Here is a 20,671-nt window from a genome sequence, read left to right on the forward strand (position 1 = left end):
CATTATAAAAACTGGTCAACATTGGCCAAATTGTCAAATAATATATAAGAAAGAGGCAAAAGTTCTACAAAAGGCACACACACACACACACACACACACACACACACACACACACACGCGCGCGCGCGCGACACACACACACACACACACACACACACACACACACACACACACACACATTATTATAAAGCCTATTTTATTTTACGTGCGTGCGCCGTGCGTGTGTGTGACTGCACTGAAATCAATCCACCAACATGGGGCGTCAGAGCTCCATCACCTAGGCCTACCTACCTACAGTTTGACAAAACGTGTCTTGTATCTTGTTCCTCTTGGAGGGACTTATTAATTGAAATATCATCCATCCAAATGATACGTAACTGATGGGGTGATTGGCTACAGGTTTGTTGTGAACTTTCAAGTTAGCCCATATATAATCTAGAGGCTATCATAACAAAGTGGCCGCCTATTTATAATATATTTACCAACAATTTTGTCACAGCCAACGTCATTGCAGCTTTATATTTTCAAAATAATGTATGAATTAATTAATTAATCCATAATAAATAATTAATAATAATAATACATATGCCTACATTATTGGAACTTAGGCTACGCACTGTAGCCCCTGAGGTGGTAGGCCTAAACATAAAAAGCAATGGGATATAGGCTCCATCGTTTACATTTCAACGTGCAATCAACTAGGCCTACTGAAGATAATATTAACAACTCAAACTGTGAACGCAGGTCATCTGGGACTATAGGCCTAGTAGGCTATGTTATCCAATCCTAGGCCAGGGGTCTTCAACGTTTTCAGCCCAAGGACCCCCTAGCTGAGAGAGAGATGAAGCAGGGACCCCCTCTATATTGTATAAAATTGTGTTTCAGATTTACCTTTTTTGTTTACTTGGTCTCCTCTACACCAAACACCTCTTTGCGAAAAAATAGCCGATCTACAAGCTCACAATGGCTTTGTGAGCTTGTAGATCTGCTATTTTTTGGCTAAAGTTCTCCTCAGAAAAGGGATGCTATAGGGTTCAAGTGGTTAAGGTAAAAAAGAAAAATCATATCACACAAACATTTGAAGGACCCCCTGCAGTAACTCTGAGGACCCCCTCGGGGTCCCGGACCCCCTGTTGAAGACCCCTGTCCTAGGCCTTTCTTGTTCTAACCACAAAGTGCAGCAGTGTGTGAGTCAGCGTGAACAAAGCGACATCAATGACTGAATTCCTGCAAAATGTGAAATTGAAAGTTGCCTCTCTGAGTCTCTACTAAACAAATTAGCCTATTGTCTATAGCAGTGGTTCTCAACCTTTTCAGGCCGCAACCCCCCAAAATAATCATATTTGACCTGGGGACCCCCAAAATAATCATATTTGACCTGGGGCCCAAAATAATCATATTTGACCCGGGGACCCCCCCCCACCCACCCGGACAAGCACTTGGAATGTTATGTAGGAGTTGAGGCATTTAGCTCACAACTCCTCAAGTTGTGAGCTTGTAGATCTGCTACTTTCACAATTTTTGCCACTTTCTTATATTATTTGACAAGTTGGCCAATGTTTGACCAGTTTGTTGATTATTTTTCTTTTTTTAGGTTTTAGGTTCTAGTAGGTTTAGGTCTTAAAAGTCCTTAAATTGTCACTTCACTGTCTGGGGACCCCTCCAAAAATCATGTGGGTACCCCCCTGGGGGTCCCGACCCACCAGTTGAGAACAACTGGCCTACATTTCTATTGACGATAGGAAATGTGCCTACTGTCTGACTGTCACTTATTAATAGCCTACCAGTTTTTAATTAACAACTTGTTTCAATTAGATTGTAAAAAAAAATATCGACAAATCTAGAATGTCATGTCTAGAAAATGTAAAAATCAGCAGGCCACTCCTGGTAGGCTGCTGCACCCGGATTGCATTCATTCCGCCGAATTGACTTTGACAATTACAATAACGGGATAATTGCAATCTGTCAGCATACATTCCGCGTTAGCATATCACAGACGAAGTCTAACGTGATTCACACTCCACACATGTTCCTGTTTTACATACACAGCACCCCCCATTTTGCAATTATAGCTAAATTTCACGGTGTGGGCTTTTAATGCAAATACGGATCTCCCTCCTCCTGGCCCGCAGGACTCCTGGCCTACGTGAGGGAGGCAGTGTTGCCATATTTAGTGAGAGAAATAAGCAACCAAATCTAGGAAAACAAAGCCCAAAAGAAGCAAGAAGAGGCCACCTACTAGATGTGAGAGGCTCGCCTCTCACATCTAGTAGGTCACATCTAGTAAGTACATGAAGAAGAAGGGTAGAATAGTGAGGCAAATTATGGGTCAAAGAAGGAATACAAATGTATAACAATTTAAAGTAGCCTCACTATCTAAAGGATCCAAATTTGTAGGAAATTGGACACGTGGTCTGCTAGAACATAATGTAGCAGAGACCCGCGTTGTGAGCTTGTAGATCTGCAATTTTTGAAAACTCTTGCTCTAAAATGTGGAATATTTGTGGAAACATTCTAACAACACAAATGCTCCATGGCACAAAACTTTTTCATGAAAATATTTAACAAACACTGGTTTAAACATTATAAGGAACAAGCCAAAGTAAGAAACTGCACTTTCGAAACAAGCCCCCAAACCCGCATCTACCAATATTTACAAGCAACTTCACAGAAAAGCCCAAAGTCGCTTATAATAAGCGGACATGGCAACACTGTGGGGGTGGGGGGGGGAGAGAGAGAGAGAGAGAGAGAGAGAGAGAGAGAGAGAGAGATAGAAGGGGTGGGAGGAAGAGAGCGAGAGAAGGGGGTGGGGGGGGGGAGTCGCCTTTGTTTAACCAGCTTCGCCTCTCAAACGAGTTAATGGGATGGAAGATATTGCCACCCTGCGCGGACGGAGCGCGAGGTCCGACAGAAGCGACGAATTAAAAAGGAGTCAATAAACGTGCAGGAGACAATGAGCTAAAATACACCCAGAGCAGGACAAAGGCGGACAGATGGAGACAGCGGGACAGTGTGTGTGTGTGTGTGTGTGTGTGTGTGTGTGTGTGTGTGTGTGTGTGTGTGTGTGTGTGTGTGTGTGTGTGTGTGTGTGTGTGTGTGTGCGTGCGTGTGCGTGTGCGTGTCTCTGTTGCCAGATTCTGCGAGAGAAATAAGCAACCAGGTCTATGAAAACAAGACCAAAAGAAGCGACTTATTAGGCCACATTAGCAATTTATATCTGCTATCTGAAAGTAGCCGATCTACAACAGCTTTAAAACATTTTTTTTTTTTACACAAATCTGGTATGGGTCCCTGGCACAAAACATTTTTCAGATGGGGGTCCGTGTGGAAAAATACATATTAATTTGGGGGTCCTTGACATGAAAATGTTTGACAAACACTGGTTTAAACAAGCCCAAATAAGCAACTACACACTTTAGAAACAAGCCCCAAAAACCACAACGGGCGACTACCAACCCAAAGTCGAGACGCTTATAATAAGCGGACATGGCAACATTCTGTGTGTGTGTGTGTGTGTGTGTGTGTGTGTGTGTGTGTGTGTGTGTGTGTGTGTGTGTGTGTGTGTGTGTGTGTGTGTGTGTGTGTGTGTGTGTGTGTGTGTGTGTGTGTGTGTGTGTGTGTGTGTGCGCGCGCGTGCGTGTGTGTTGTGTCGAGGGCGGTCTGGTTCGTGACAGGAACCCCATCAGTGCAGGATCAGAGTGGGGAAATTGGAGGACAATGTCGGGGGGAATAATTTAAACCGATTGGGGAGGCGGTGTCCCCGAGGTGCATAATTCACTCATTCATTAACTAGACTAAACAAGAGCCAATATTAATTAACTCATTCCGAGTGAGAGGCGCCCCTAGAAGCGAGTGCTTTGTTTTCAATTGCATACAACACGTTTTGAATTAAGGTTCTGGAATTATGGTGAAAAGGCCATAGGCTAACCTACGTTAGATCTAGAACAATGCTGGCAAAGGTGTTGTTCTTGGCCTTTGTTAAATTGATGGACTATTTCTGAAGCATAGCCTAACTATATCTTTCTTTCTTTCTTTCTTTCTTTCTTTCTTTCTCTCTCTCTCTCTCTCTCTCTCTCTCTCTCTCTCTCTCTATCTCTCTCTCTCTCTCTCTCTCTCTCTCTCTCTCTCTCTCTCTCTCTCTCTCTCTCTCTCTCTCTCGCTCTCATATACCATAAAACAGTGGTTCTCAATGTAGGGTCCAGCAAAAGGAGGAACAGTAACCACTATAAACCCTATTTTGTACTTTTAAAAATGTAAAAAAATAAATAATAATAATTAAGAATTGTTTGTACAATGTGTGGAACATTTTCACCTATAATGACATTGTGCCCAAAATATGGATGCCAGGTTGAAAATTGTTAATTTCACTGTTGTTTCACCAGCTAGAAGTTAAACCCAATGAGAGAATATAATATCATAGTTTTCACTCTTTCCACCCATACAGTATAAACAGTTGTTGAATTCTGTGCTAAATGTAATCTAACAACAAAAATCTCTTCTTTTATGAGGGTCCATCATGACACAAAATCTGTTCAAATGGGGGCCCGTGGCCCAACGCGTATCAATTTGGCGGTCCTTGAAAGGAAAATGTTTGAGAACCAATGCCATCAAATAATTCAGTTTAGCCTATACAGTATTTAGGAATTAGTCGTTCACAAATAACCTACAATGCCACTGGGTGGCGCTCTGCCACTTATCCATGGTGTCAGGCCCTGCTAACTTTGATTAAGGTTTAAATTAGCTGAATTTAATGAACGTTGCCTAATTAGGCAGGATAACAGCTTTAATTGATAAGTAATTATCTGCCACAAAATGTTATTAATTCTCAAGCTCCGTCTTAGTGTGCTCTCAGTCTAGACCATCCGCCTCTCCCTTCTCTCCCTACAGCAATTTGTATTTATGTAAACAAGGAGTGGAAAACAATTAGGCATGTATTGAGATGGGATATTCAAGAGAATACCAGGCTAAGCTCTGTGGACCGTTAACTTCTATGAAATTGTTTACTTTTGCTGGCCTGGCTTGTATCATTTACAGTATCGTTGTCCTGTGCAAAAGACACGATGAAGAACTAAAGTTGTTATTTTGTTTGCATGCAGAAGTGTTTTTGTTTACACACGTGAAGACAGATTTCAAATGGTTTCTCAGGTATGGATCAACTTAAAGATTCTTACTTAAAATCTATTGTGTAATTGGAAATTGTCTACCTGTCAGTTTGACATGCAATTCCTTTTTGTTTGAATCACATTTTCCCATTTTAGTACAAAAGGGTTGCCTTAATTATCCTGTCATTAATCTAATTTAATTTTTGGTCTAACATATTTTTAACTGTGTGATAATGTGATAATGGACACTGATAATATTCTTTATGAGCTTAATTTGAAAGATATAGTTTTGACTACATTATCGATAAAGTCCTCCAGGAAGCTATTACCAGAGGCTGACCATTCACTAACTCATATAGAAGAAAATTATTAAAAACAATTTATAATATTTGACATGAAATATTAATATGCAGCATTTTGTAATAAGAGTAGATTCTTTACAAGAATGCCCTACAGATGGGACATTGTGTCACTCCAGTTGAAACCTTTATGGATTATGGATATTTTTGGTTCCTTGTCACCAGGTGCAAATGGTAAATACGTTATTTGTCCCTATAGCCGCATTCATGACAAATGTAACACCAAGGTTCTCTTCAACCTAAAGCAAATACAGAAACACCATTCCTTAAAATACATGTACACTGAAAATCAACTCTATGGAGTTTACTGTGTTTACTGTAGCCTAAATGTACACTATAATACTGTAGCCTATACATTTTCAAACCCAGCTGGTGCACCCGTACTACAAATACTATTGTATCGCCCAATATAGTATATTTAGAATACAAGGGTTGTATAAAACAAAAGATCAGTCAAAGACATCTCCAGGCACAGAGGCTCACGTACTGTAACTGTAAGGAACTAGGCATTTAAAAAGTCCTTCATAATCCACCAAGAACGTGGAAGGTTTGTTTGAGGAATATATAAATATCTGAAAGGAAGGCTTATAATATTATGACTGCCTCTTAGTTTGTGCAAAAATAATATTAGCATTAGCTAGTTTGCTGAGGGGTAAGCTAGAATACTGAAAGCAAAACAGATCTCAGCTGATTTCTACTAAACCCTATAAAATATACTCAATTCTATTTTTGTGTACATTTTAACCATGTAACCATGTTGTCAAATAAATACCCAAAAAAAAACATTTTAAATGGAACCCTAAGGGTCCCTTTTTACACTGTCAGAATTAAATTATCTTCACAGCATATGATGTTAAGTGGACCAAAGAGTGATGTACAGTTCCAAAAGCTGATGTAAAGACTAACAGCTGGCAGTTTCCCTTTACTGCAACTACAATATAGATAGATACAGACAGACAGACAGACAGACAGACAGACAGACAGACAGACAGACAGACAGACAGACAGACAGACAGACAGACAGACAGACAGACAGACAGACAGACAGACAGACAGACAGACATACAGACTGACAGTCCTGAGACAATATATCTGTATTCTATATATTTATATCCCATTCATAGCAGTGAGACATGCACACACAGTGATTGCAATGCACTGTGTATACTCTGTTGGAGTCATATTCACTGACCCTATAGACTAGAGAGCCTGTATAGGTAAGGTGTAAGCAGCAGTCACTCCTAAACGCCTGGCCTAATGGTCAAATATTTTATGGACTGAGACTAAGAGCATGGAAACAGATTCATCTGATGAGATGGAAAGAAAAAACAACACCAGCGTCAAATGGGCTCTTTGAATTCTAACAGTCAAGTACTGTGTATCTGTACAGTGTTTCAGATGGTGCCTAAATTGTAAATTGTATGGTTTGCGGTGAGTGGATAGGCCCATACAGGCGTACAGCAACAGCACTTTCATTTCAAAACTCATATGGACCACTCTGACTAAGCTATTCATTAAAGTGATTTTAATAAGATGCGTGTTAACTTGGTTCCTAATTAAAACATCTTTCCTCGTTTACAGAGTGGGTTTAAGCAGGCCTCAAGGGAGCTCATTCTTGCCTCTTCCCATCCCTCTACTGTCTCACGACCAGCAGATGGTTTTGTTGGGCTCGAGTAGCCAGCCAGTGGCCACATAGGCCTATATAGGCTGATCATGCCTCCTCCTCTCACCACAACTGAACCCCAACCCCTCATGTAGGTATATACTCACACGCATCACATACACACAGACACATACTGTAGTATACGTTGCACTCCCTCGTGCTCGAGGTGATCAGCGGCAGAGAAGAATATGGATTGAACCGGTAAAATTATATGCAAATGATTCAAGCACAAAGACTGCGCACAAATTGGCGTCACCATTTCTCAAATTATATCATTACTATATTTTGAAAATGTTAATCTGCATAGCGGATTTCCCGGGGGGGTTGAGTAAATTAGGTCTATTTCCGTGTGGCTCGTGCCAGGCAGCCCAAGGAGCACTGAAGGATGAGAGAGAGAGGGAGAGAGAGAGAGAGAGAGAGAGAGAGAGAGAGAGAGAGAGAGAGAGAGGATGGGGGTGTAGTCCGGCTGATTCCCTGATAACAATTAAACTGGCAGTTTGGGCTCGTTCAAGCATTGATAATTTTTGGCATATTAAGCACGTTCTAGCAAAAGGTGATAAGTCACTTTTAATTGAAATGAAATTATTGCCCTAATGGAAGTTTGGCTCTTATTAAGACCCATTCTCATTTTATATTTCTCTTTACATAAATGCAGAGAGAGAGAGAGAGAGAGAGAGAGAGAGAGAGAGAGAGAGAGAGAGAGAGAGAGAGAGAGAGAGAGAGAGAGATAGTAAGAGAAACAGTTTCAAGGGGCATTAGATTGTAAGGATTGACTAAAATAGTGTGAATATAATTGCGGTTCCATATTCTCATATCAGAAAGCGAGTTGAATAGATGAAGGACAACTCCAAATCAATCACAATTTACCTCTCCCCCATTCTGTTCAGTGGCACAATTAGGCAGATAATTAGATGGAGGAAAAGTTTCTAATTGCACTGGATTAGGGAAGGAGCAAGCACACTTGCAGGATCAGAGGGAAATTGGTTGTTTCCTCCTCTATATCAAAGCTTCCATTGTGTATCAGGGTAGAGAGATTTGTGGAAAAGACAAAACATCAATACACAATGGCCACGGTTACATGGACACTTGTATTCGGAATGAATACACTTCTATTCGGAATGGATGAATGGATGAATTCATTCCGAATAGATTTGCTCATGTAAACACCCCAATTGGAATAGAATATTCCATTCCAGTCTGACCCGAATGCATTTTCATTCGGAATAGGAGGGGTGGTATAGACCGTTTGAATCGGGTTAAATCAATCGGAATTGACCATGTAAACACTTTATTCCAAACGCTCCTGTCTGTTTGGAATACATGCATTCCTTTGCGCATGTCCGTGCTTAGTAGGGCTGTCAGAATTGTCCAAAAATGACCTATCAAATCTCTAATTCGGCCACGGTTGGTGCTGAGAAGCGCTTGCTCCTGCGGGATAAAATTAATGATTATAATAGCGTCATTTAATAAGCCTGTAATGGTTAAGCCCAGACTTGTCCAGGAGAACGAACGCTCCGAGGATTGCTGGCCTAGGCTACACTTATATGGATCTTTTTCTAAACAGGTATTTTAGTCCTCAGTTTTTAAAAAGAATCCCTGGCCACATGGCAAAGATTATTTTTTTTAAAATCCCTGTCCCGGTCGCCCCAAAACACCCCGCCCCACGCACCTTTTGAGCGGGCCATCCACGGCTGCTCCATGGTGGCTGGATTTTGACCCGGGGCGATTGTGTTTTAGGGCGACAGACCCGTTATATTATACCTCTATGGACAGAACCGTGTGCGCACCGCGCGCTACAAAGAGGATTTTCGTCACAGTGAATGAGTTACAGCATGTTTCAAAGCTTTTTCATAATAATACAAGATAACGTGACACTCGGCATAATGAGTAGCTTATACTTTCTACTTAAGTGTATATTTTGATGCCAATACTTTTGTATTTTTGCCATAAATGAGCGTGCCTTGTTTCATAGACTGTATGTGTCGCGCGCGCTCTCTCTCTCTCTCTCCATTTATTATTATAATGACCATGTGCGAATGCGCGATGACATCATCGTACGGTACCTACATGAGAAATGTGACAAATACTATAGGCTAGCCTACGTTTTACCGTGTCTGGTACCAATACAAAAAAAGAAACTGGTCTGAACTTGTAGATCTGCTACTTTTGCATTAAAACGGCGATGACAAAGGAACACAGGCTTGCACAGCATACAACGCTGCCTGGTGCGTTGCTTCCGGGCCTGCCTACGACCGATAGACCTCCGCCGCGGAGGCACAAGGGGGCTATTGCCTCCTCCCATGCCCACCAGGGGAAGCTCTGCTCCGGGTAGTGGCTCCTGGTCCATGCCCGGGCGTAGGCGGGAACCACTTTGCGCATGTCAAAAGTTATATTCTGAATGAATGCTTTGGTCATGTAAACGAGGAATACTTTTATTCAGGTCCCATGTAAACAGGTGAGTGGATCAGATTCCTCTATTCAGAATGAGTTCATTCGGAATGAATTCATTCTGAATGAATACATGAGTGTCCATGTAACCGTGGCCACTGTCCCTTTACCCTTAATTGGAATCTCATCTAGTTTTCAGCGTTTTAGACTGCTCAAAGCACACAGGATAAAAATGGCCTTCTAACAATTAATTTAGATTACCCAGCTCTTAATTATCAACCAATCGACTAAATAATGTGTGACTTCATTTAGATAGTTAAAAATTAACTTGCTGGCAGTAATTGAGTAATTAACCATTAACTGCCTCACCTTAGTTTGCTAATTAAAAATGAATGTAGCTTGATTCCCCGCCTCAAGAGGAAAGTTGAGTGTTCTGTACTTCAAAAGGGCTCTCTCTTAATTTTCTATTTTTTGATGCTTCTGAAGTTTGAAGACCTGATTAAATAGAAATTCTCTCTCTCTCTGACTCTCTCTCTTCCGATAATGTGTGTGTGTGTGTGTGTGTGTGTGTGTGTGTGTGTGTGTGTGTGTGTGTGTGTGTGTGTGCGTGCGTGCGTGCGTGCGTGCGTGCGTGCGTGCGTGCGTGCGTGCGTGCGTGTGTGTGTGCATGCGTGTGTGTATGGTTGGCAGTGAATGCGGCCTACTGAATTGAATTATACAGTCATGTAAGTGACTTCATTTAGTGTGCCACGTCCACTTGTCATAATCTCAGCCATTGGTCAAAAATATTATATTAGGATAGTAGGCTGTGGAGAGCATGTATTATTTCGTGGCCAAAATCTAATTATTTTCTGTCAAATGTTTCCATAACAGAGAATGCTGTGTTTTTAGGAAAACATGCCCTCAAAACTCATCATTAATGACATGAGCAATCAGAACTATTTAATGAGTCACATTGCCATAAGCTTTAGCACCTAATGACTCTTCCTGGTTAATGATAACTAAAGCATGAACTCCACTTAACCATATGAACCCTAGCATCCCTATTCTGGTCATGTCATAATAAGCAAACATAGCAGATCTACAAGATCAGAATGTATCACAACGCGATGCCTTGTGAGATTGTAGATCTGCTATTTTCGGTGAAGAAATGTGGTTTAGAGGGGGAAGGGAGGGATACCCTAAATGTACAGCCAGTATAGGCTACTGTTTTTACCTAGAACATTTTACACTCTCGTGCAAATGAAACCCTAACTTAATTTAACCGCTCTGGTTCCTGCATAACCTTGTTCCCAAATAACTGGTTGGCGTATAGGCCTAAGCACACGTTAGAACCTCTGCATGCAGCATAATGTTGATAGTCTATGCGTTATGGAGGCTCACAATACAAATACAATGTGTTGGTATATTAGCAGACAGAAACTGGTTGCTGTTGGCAAATACATTTAATCAAATTAGTGTTAGTTAACTGGTCAAAAGACTTTACTGGGAGAGGTTGAAACACCTCTCTGTTGACCCATTGCTAACCGGACAGTCATTGTTCAGTAGACTGAAAGCCTGGCAAGCATATTGACTGAAGATTCAGTGAGTTCATCAGGGACTCACCCTCTCTGTTCTTTAGGCTATTGTCCTTATTGGAAGGAAACACTGACGGGGAGATGGATCCTACGGTGACGAATAAGAGACACAAAATCACTTTGGTCATAAACGTCCCTGTTCCAAGTGAATGCAATGTTAGATTTTCAATTGACAGCGTGAAGCAGTCAGGTCATGTTTGAGACTATTGAATGTTTCCCTATCTCATGGAAGATATAAGTGTTAGATATACTGTATTGAATGTTTGCTTTTACTGTATACAATATCATCTTATTGCTAAAGTAACTAAAATACTGACTGTTGACGTATCGGTTGTAAGACGCATTTACCAGCCCATGCCATTTCATTGCAGTTTTGAACCCAGCTTTGTTTCACGCTCATGAATGCATGATTCACGCCAGACCCAAATAAGAATAGTTTTTAGTCCACTGAAATGTCAATATTCTAATGTCAATATGCAGTCAGTCAGTATTCAAATTTGGCCCTCATTTTCCACCTTTGTCCCTCAGCTCCTCTGCACAGAGCCTTCTTTGTTTCATGACAGTCAGGTGAAAACAGGACCCAGTTGTGGACATTTATAGAGTCTTATTGATCCAAATATTAATATTTTTGAGGCAATGCACAAAAAACAAAATGAATAGAAAGAGTGTGTGTGTGCGTGTGTGTGTGCGCGTGTGTGTGTGTGCGCGTGTGTGTGCGTGTGTGTGTGCGTGTGTGTGTGTGTGCGTGTGTGTGTGCGTGTGTGTGTGCGTGTGTGTGTGCGTGTGTGTGTGTGTGTGTGTGTGTGTGTGTGTGTGTGTGTGTGTGTGTGTGTGTGTGTGTGTGTTTCTGTGTGTGTGTTTCTGTGTGTGTGTCTGTGTGTTGGTGGAGTGGGGGCACGGGGGGTAAGGCAAGCCGAACCATGGCCTGTATGCGAGTCGCGTACATCTTATTATCAAGTTAATTAAAGCTAGCATCTGACAATGTCACTCGTGCCCGGCAAAAAGGGAGGAGGAAGGAAGAAAAACGAATTTAAATGCTGCGTCTCTCAGGACCACATGTCAAGAGCTGCTTTTCATCGAGCACTGCGTGTGTTTGGCTCGTGCAGTGGCAGGGAAAGTGGAGGAGGGGGAGGAGGGGGACTTGAAAAAAAAAATAACGCTTTTATAAGCAAATGAGAAGAACCCGTTGGATTTGATGTTCAAAAATTGTGGAAGGCAAATAAATAGACATTAGAGAGGGGGGTGGGCTAAGAAGTAAAATAGGAGGAGAGCAAGTGAGAGAGAGAGAGGAAGAAAAGGAGACGGGGTAACATCAAAAGCGCCTCTTGAGCCGTTCAAAGTTGCAGTAAGATTGGGGACAGGGGCTTTAAAACAGCCCAGCGAGCAAGGAACATAAAAGGGTCGATTTAAAAACTAGACATTGAAATGCAGAAAGCCTGCTCGCGCTGTGGACTTGAGGTCAAGTAATGGGGGGATTATATAGTTCTTCATAATAATATTAATTAAACAATTTACATGCTAATAAGGTAACAATTATCGGAGCTTCTGGTGAAAGATTCAGGTTATTACAACACGCCAATCCCAGTGCTATGGGGTCACACGCAGAACAGCAGAGAGAAATCTCAACTCAAATTAACATTCTGTCAGCTCCAGAAATTGGATAAATAAAGTCGAATTAATTCACAGTAATGGTAGAGAGAGTAGAGAGGGTGGGGGTGTGTGTGTGGGGGGGGTGGGGGGGGGGGGGGGCACTTATTCAACCAGCTCTGATTACCATTCAGTATTCACCAGCACGCGGGTGGCTTTCTGTCAAGAAATTTAACACAAAATGAAGCAGTCATCGCCTCAGGCGAGATTTGGCCCCTCCGACACCGTTTACAATTTATATGTATAATCTCCCCCTCACCACTCTCTCTCTACCTCCCTTCCTTCCTTCTCAAACATGTACACCTGGACACCCAGATGCTTCTGGTCCATCCATGTGTCATAATCTTAGTTTTCATAGACATTTATTGTTCTGTAGGCTAATACAGAAAATCTGATATTGTGTTAAAACTGTAGCCTACTACATTTTAGTAGGTTACCTCTCTCATCAGACTATGAAGGCAGAAATCTTTTGAAAACATTGTTGTGCCTTTTATTTTCCCAACAAAGGCTCATTGTTTGTGTAGCTCATAAATATATTGGAACTAGGGGCCACAAAAAGGTCAACAAAAAAAAAAAGAACGTACCCATTAATTTCATTAAGAAAGATAACAATCCTATTAAGCCATATAAAGAAACATGGGCATTGTTACACTAGGTGACATGTTTAACAGGGGAGAACAAACATGTTTTAATATTGAAAATGTTGAAAATAGAAAATGTATAACAATTTAATTGGAACAATTTCCATTTAAACTGACACTTTTCTTTGACGGTGTAATTAATCTGGTTTAATCTTTAAGCAAAATTATAAAAACACTTTTCTTCTTGTGGCTGTATACTCCACTCTGACTGAAAATACTTTAAAATGTACTGGCATAGAATATTTAGATTAATAGACACTAGATCTTACCTTGAAGACCTTACACCTGTATGTACATATCTTTGTGTATATCTTCACAACAAGTACACCTTGATGCAAAAACAGAATGCTTGTTTGGGCCTTGATCAGAACAGCACAAATTATGTACAGGCCTATGATGCACATGGCGATAATGGTCATGAATGAGGTCACGTGGTGCACTGGTGGTGTTATCTTTTTCTTTTTTTTAATCTGATAAGCTTGTGTGACAGTGAATATGAGTTCAATTACCTTGCTAATTGCATTAACTTGCCAGGTCTACTATCTGTTGTACTCTATAGGGGATGACATCAGCGAATACCAAAACCAGCCAATAGTAGATGGCCAGTGCAGTACCCTGCTTTGCACCTTAAGATGTGACGGTGCGTTTTAACAGCGGGCGATACTGGGCGACATCGTCCAAAAAGATAAAGAAAATCCATCTTTCATCGCCCCCCCGCCCACTTCGCCCGATCGCCGGCTCTCATAGACTTTCATTATCTTTTGGGCGATGTTGCCCGGCATCGCCCGAGAGTTGCCCGCTGTTAAAACGCACAGTCAGGCTTCACACAGATTTGGGTTTGGGATTTACTTGCACTCCATAAGGTAGACTTAACCACTGAAATTCATATTATACTTTGTTGACCGGGGTCCCTCAGGGTCCACTTGTTCCACTCCTTTTTCCTCTCTACAGTCTTCACCAAATCTATAAAAAATAAATAATTGAAAACAGCAGAAAGTGGTACTCCAGCCTACTGGTTTCCATTCAATTTTTGCTTACATATAGAGGAAAATATTACCTCTAGAAGCCAGAGTTGGTTAGCAGAAACCATCATACTGCATAATTTGAATGCCAAAGATCATCTCCACCAGTAGCGTTTTGTTCATTAGGGCGAATGAACAACATTCTCACACCGACGGGAGAAAGAGAGAGACATTTTCTATCACAATATTCTGCAACAGTGGTGTAACACTAACAGCTGTGACTGTTTTAGCGAGTGACACGCAAATTTGTGTTTGTTCAAGACAGTCAAACACCCAAATGTACAGTCAGCGTCAAGATACTGCCCCTTCGGGTTGATTTCAGCCTGTTTGAAATCACCCCTGATCAGGAGATGTATTAAAATAAAAGAATATTAAAAATGGATATCGTAGAAACGCAATTTACCCCCACACGATCTTCGGGTCCTGATGACAACCCCAGACTTACACAGCCCTATAGTCCACCTGGTCTGGCAGAGATATGCACTCTGCAGAGTTCCCTTATATGAACATGATTAAAATGTCTACCATTTTGACCTTTTTGATGTTTTCTTTTTTGTATCTGTCACTATTGCTCACTATTATTTGACTGACATAAATAAATGATCTATTATAACTTAACAAGCCAAATTATATTACAAGGTGAACACAGCATGAGACACATCTGCTGTCTGACAGGAAGCTCAGAATACGGCATGCCCAATGATATGCTTTGGGGCCTATTCCTCCCTTTTGGGTCTTCTCTTCATTGTTATTTCTGTTAATGACGCAAGCAAGGATGCAGTCAGCCAGCAGAATTGTAAAAACACTATTTGCTGCTTAGTCTCATTGTTGTGCCAGGAAAGACCACTATAGCATCTGTTCAGTAAGAAGTGGAAGGGGGAAAGGGTAGTGTTAAATGCACTTGAAGAACAACTAAATGACTGTATAGACCCCCCTCCCCCCCCAATAGAGGCAGCATATGGTACAGAAGGACACAAGTGCCAATGCCCCAAGTGAAATTACTACAGTCAGACATTTTGCTTGGATCAACTGAGATTGTCTGGCTTACAATGCTGTAATCCTGCCCAATCAGAAAAATGATATGGACATTTAAATAATAAACTTGAGACATGAGTTATAATTTCTGATACTTCTTAATCTTTTTTTCATATTATATTACGCATCAAATGCAGACCATGGACTCAATCTGGCATTAACCCTAACTCTAACTCTGACATGAAAACCAAACTATACAGCCTAACCCTTACCCTGATCCAAACCATGCCTAACTCTAGTCAACCCTAACCTTAACTAAAATAAAAGGACTACAGAGATACTAAGCCATGCATAATAACCCCCAAAAAACAAAGCCAATGACTATGTCTGTGAATTCAACTAAGGTTAAGTTGACATAGTCTGCATTGCAATTCTTAATGTATGCATGTATTTTCTCGTACACTGCAGTACAAATTTGAACAGACTGTGGTTTTCATGTATGCAAACCCTCATGAGCACATGTTGATCTGGACCACTATTTTGAACATGCATGCCAATCATGCATGCCAAAAGTCATCCATGAGTTATGCAAGTTGTTGCACTTGGATAGTGGATCATTTACTCTCCTCTGACTGTATTTGTTTGCAAATGGTCTAAACCTAAAGTATAATCTATAGTCTAGTGCACTGGTTCTCCAACTATACGTAGGTACGTAAGGCACCCTCTAGTGGTACGAAGAGGAATCTTCCAAATATTTCTATATTCAATATAATACCTTTACCGTGTGATCATTGAAATGGGATTTAAAATATTCCAGTAATCTTTTTGTTATTGGTGTACACCAGGCATAGCCAAAGCATAGGAAGATTTGTGTCATTCCAGCCTCCGTATGTCAAAAGCTGGTTAACCACACACAATTTGGTCAAGTTTGAGTGAGTTCTCATATAGTATAAATAGAAAAGTATAGAACAGACATTATATATATATATATATATATATATATATATATTTATATATATATTTTTTTTAATATATATATATATATATATATATATATATATATATATATATATATATATATATATATATATATATATATATATATATATATATATATATATGTGTGTGAAGGCTTGTTTATTCTTATCTTTTTTATTATTACTATTGTCATTATTGTTGTAGCAGAGTACTTTGTGAACCTCAACATTGAAATAGTGTATTAAGAGTATGGTTCATTTTACAGTGCATTGTACTATGTTTGTTTTTTATTATTCTTGAAGCAAACATTTTTACATGGCCTTTTCATGATTAGTTGGTCAAAATGCACAGCATGGCAGTGACAGGTCAGATAATTCGACAATAAAATAAAGCTAGAGATAGGCTAAACCCTTTCACAAGGTAACACATTCTCCATCTCACTGAGAGAGAGCCTTGTTACAGTTTTTTTCCTTTCTTTTTTATCATTCCATTGCAGCCTCTCTTTTATTTTGTACTTCTGTAGAACGGAACACTTTGGGCTTAGTCTGATATATATATATTTTTAGCAGTACTGAGATTGTAAGACTGAGATTATAAACATCCATCATGGAATAAAGGTTTGGAAAGGGCCCTTTGTGATGTGGTTCCTCTTATGATTTTCAACCAATTAATACATTGCAAAAACAAAAGGGCTCAGACATGACCCCATTTCTTCCCCTTTTTTTTAGATAAGGGGGGTCTTTCCTGAAATATTCACATCAACGACTGTGAAATGGCAATCACTTAACCCCAGTTCACCCTCGGTTCCATTGACTCATTTCTGCATTTTGAACTGTGATCGTGTCATAGTAAATAATTCCAAGTGGGAAAACTGATTTGTTTATTGAAAACATGATGTCAGCAATTCAATGTGTCCATTGCCATTGTCATTCCAGCATTGATGGAAAGTAACTAAGTACATTTACTTGGGTCTGGTTTTGAGTATACTTTTACTTTACTTGAGTATTTACATTTTTGGATACTTTATACTTCAACTCAGAACATCTTGCAAATATTGTACTTCTTTACTCCAATTGAATTATTCGACAGATTTAGTTGGTTACTTTGCAGATGTAGATGATTATTACAACACATACATTAACTGATAAATCATGATCATTAGGTTAAGCTACCCAGCATCACGAAAGTAATCCAAACAACCTTTACCAGGAGCAACATTAAAGTGATTATTGTTTTACTAATCCACAATCAAATTCTATTATTGTGAAATGGACAGTTCTGTATAATGAGTATATCTTTACGTTTGGTAGCCTACTGTTCATATATTTTGATGCCAATAGTTTTGTACATTTACTTAAGTAACATTTTGAATGCAATACTTTTACTTGTAAGTGTAGAGTATTATATAGCCTTGTGGTATTGCTACTTTTACTTAAGTAAAAATACAATTGGAGTAGCCTACTTCTTTCCACCACTGCATTCTAACATGTGTGATAAAGTAAAGTTTGCTGAAGATATTCTGTGGTAGGCTACAACTGTAATATTACAGAATATATAACATAATCACCACTTCCTGAGCTGACCACAAACTTGCTCCAAAGTTTAAAACTGGAATCATACATGAATTGATTCCTGTAAATTGTATCATTTTGGACTCTGAAGGTCTAAGGGAAAACGTGCAACATAAATATTTGTATTTTCCCTATCTATTTTGTGGTAGGCTAACAGTATAAAGCTTATATGCAAGACCTCTAAAAATTGATCATAGGTTTTTGACATGTCTATATTTCTTCTGTGGAATAGGGACCAATCATTTATTTGCACTTTCTTGTTTAGTGTATAAAAGGTCCAAGATTCACATGCAGAGAAGAAACCCCATGTTACAACAGGCCACTATCTGAGGACTGAGGACAGACACAATAGGCTACACTTGCATCTTAGGCTAACATTACTTTCTATTGTGCATACTTGTTCCGGGCTTCAAGTTCACTTAGGGTCAAATAATGCCAACTCTTTGGGACCTGACTGACATATAAGCTAAAGGTTTAGGAAACATTAGCTTATCCTTAATTGCACATAATTCAAAGTGCCAAAGCCAAAAGCAACAAACAGCTTCATATCTCATACCCTGTATCGCACTTTACAAGGTCTATACGTGCAATTCAACACTATAGTAGGCTACAAGCTGTTCAGGTGGGGAAATATCAATGCTGCGCGGACGTTTGCCATGTAAGACAACCAGCACACACGCACACATCGCTTGAATGGCGAAGGAAGGGGGCGAGGGGCTTGTGCCTGGAGATGGAGACGTGTAGTTAAAAATACGATGTGACAGCTTTAGGAAAGGGGGTTGATGAAGACACTGTTATTACACACACACACACACACACACACACACACACACACACACACACACACACACACACACACACACACGCACGCACGCACGCACGCACGCATGCACGCACGCAAGCATGCACGCACACACACACACACACACACACACACACACACACACACACACACACACACACACACACACACACACACACACACAGAGAGAGAGAGAGAGAGAGAGAGAGAGAGAGAGAGAGAGAGAGAGAGAGAGAGAGAGAGAGAGAGAGAGAGAGAGGGGGGGGTTGAAGAGGGACTGTCATAGTTTTTTAAGTTAGACGAAATGCCTGTTTTCTCATAAGAAAGTGAAACATGTTCCATGTGAATTTAACAGAGTATAGGCCTATCAATCAATCACTCGCGGGCTATTTCCACGCACCCAACTTAGCCTCGTCCTCGTTGTTTTGACAGGGCTGAATTAAAGGGCGACGCCAGGTGTAATTAGCAATCGATCTGGGGGGAAGGAACACGTTCTTCTCTCCCTCCTCTCGCTTTCTCTTCTCCGTGCAATAACCGCGCCTCTGACGTCACCGGGCGATTAACGTTTCTTATTGGTCCCGCGAGCAGCCACAGAAGTCCTAATGAGCTACCTCCTCGCAGAGAGAGAGAACGAGCAGGGTTGACATCTCGGTAGGAGGATAGAAAACGTAAAAAGCCGCGGAGTCTCGTGTTCACTGCTCTTCTTCAACAGACACAGACCGCTCAGCTGCAGACCAGACGGTTATCCCGGTCTGTCTCCTCTCCCCCCTCCTCCTCCTCCTCCTCCTCCTCCATCTTCTCCTCCTTCGTCGCTTCTGTCCTCTCTCCCGTTACTTTTTGACTGCATGTTCAGCCACACTCCCTCCTTCCTTCTGCATCCTCGGCTCGGGCGAGCATGGACAGTCGGGTACTCGAGCATCCTCACGCCCAGTTCGGAGGCTCCCTGGGCGGGCTGGTCGGCTTCCCGTACTCCCTCGGCCACCACCACCACCACCATCACGTCTACGAGCTCGCCGGCGGCCATCAGTTGCAGTCCGCGGGCGCGGTACCCTTCTCTATAGACGGATTACTTAACGGTTCTTGTTCGGCCTCGGTGGTCAGCTCCAACTCGCTGCTGTCGTCCGGCTGCGGGTTGAACGGAGACGGTCAACAGTACAAACTCTCAGGTAGGCCTGTCTGTGCGAGAGACTGATTGATTGATTGACTACTTTATTAACAGTTTGCAAAACGCACAGAAAGTACAGTTCTATACAAAAGGATGCTAAAAGGATTCAACCCAAGAAAGCACTATGGCTTGTTTCCATTGGGGTCCTGTGTGTTCAATTCATCGAAATGTGTGTGAGACTGACTCATGGGTACCCTATGTTTAGAATGCGGAACTCCTCATTAAGTGGTCTTATTTGGATTGGAAATGTTACGTTGTAATTATATGGGTGCTCCCCCCCCCCTTTGGATCTGTTTAGACCTAAATCAATGTGTAGTCTGTCATTACCTTTTCTGGTGGAGAGATATTTGTTATGAGAGAGACATGCAACTTTGTTTTCGGTGAATTCAAAAAGTTTATGTGCAGTGATTCCCATTTTTAACTTGAGGCAACTCGTCTTGCCAAAACGGTAATGCTCAGTTTAATTGGACGTTCTCGTGCCTTCATTCTGGGGCAAATATATTGAACATTTATAATTTGATGTTCAATGATTGGGTGTCACTCATAGAATACAAAAAAGACTTAGGCTATGCCTATTTTATCCTAGACTGGAAATAAGCCCTGGGCTTTTGGGGGGTTATCCTTTTAGCATCCTTTTGTATAAATCTGCACCACTGTACCTTTTTTTGCAGACTGTTAATAAAGTATTCAAATCAATCAATCACTGCTTAACGTGATTGTCCACCAAGTTGATAAATTAGATATTTATAAAAACAGAGACTGAGGGAGTGAGGACATTAAT

The 20,671-nt window shown here is 40.9% G+C and overlaps 1 protein-coding gene across 1 annotated transcript in view; it reads left to right on the forward strand.

The window, feature by feature from the left end:
• Positions 1-19,620: 19,620 nt before the first annotated feature.
• The window catches only part of LOC311055661 (homeobox protein unc-4 homolog), a gene marked incomplete at both ends in the record, with an annotated part of 5,405 nt that continues 4,354 nt past the window's right edge, over positions 19,621-20,671 (forward strand). Inside the window, one exon of the mRNA XM_084071916.1 lies at positions 19,621-19,891. Coding sequence (XP_083928042.1) covers positions 19,621-19,891 — 271 coding nt within the window. The remainder of the gene's footprint in view (positions 19,892-20,671) is intronic.

This window comes from Gymnoscopelus microlampas, assembly GCF_963454915.1.
Source record: "Gymnoscopelus microlampas genome assembly, chromosome: 2".
Classification (NCBI taxonomy): domain Eukaryota; kingdom Metazoa; phylum Chordata; class Actinopteri; order Myctophiformes; family Myctophidae; genus Gymnoscopelus; species Gymnoscopelus microlampas.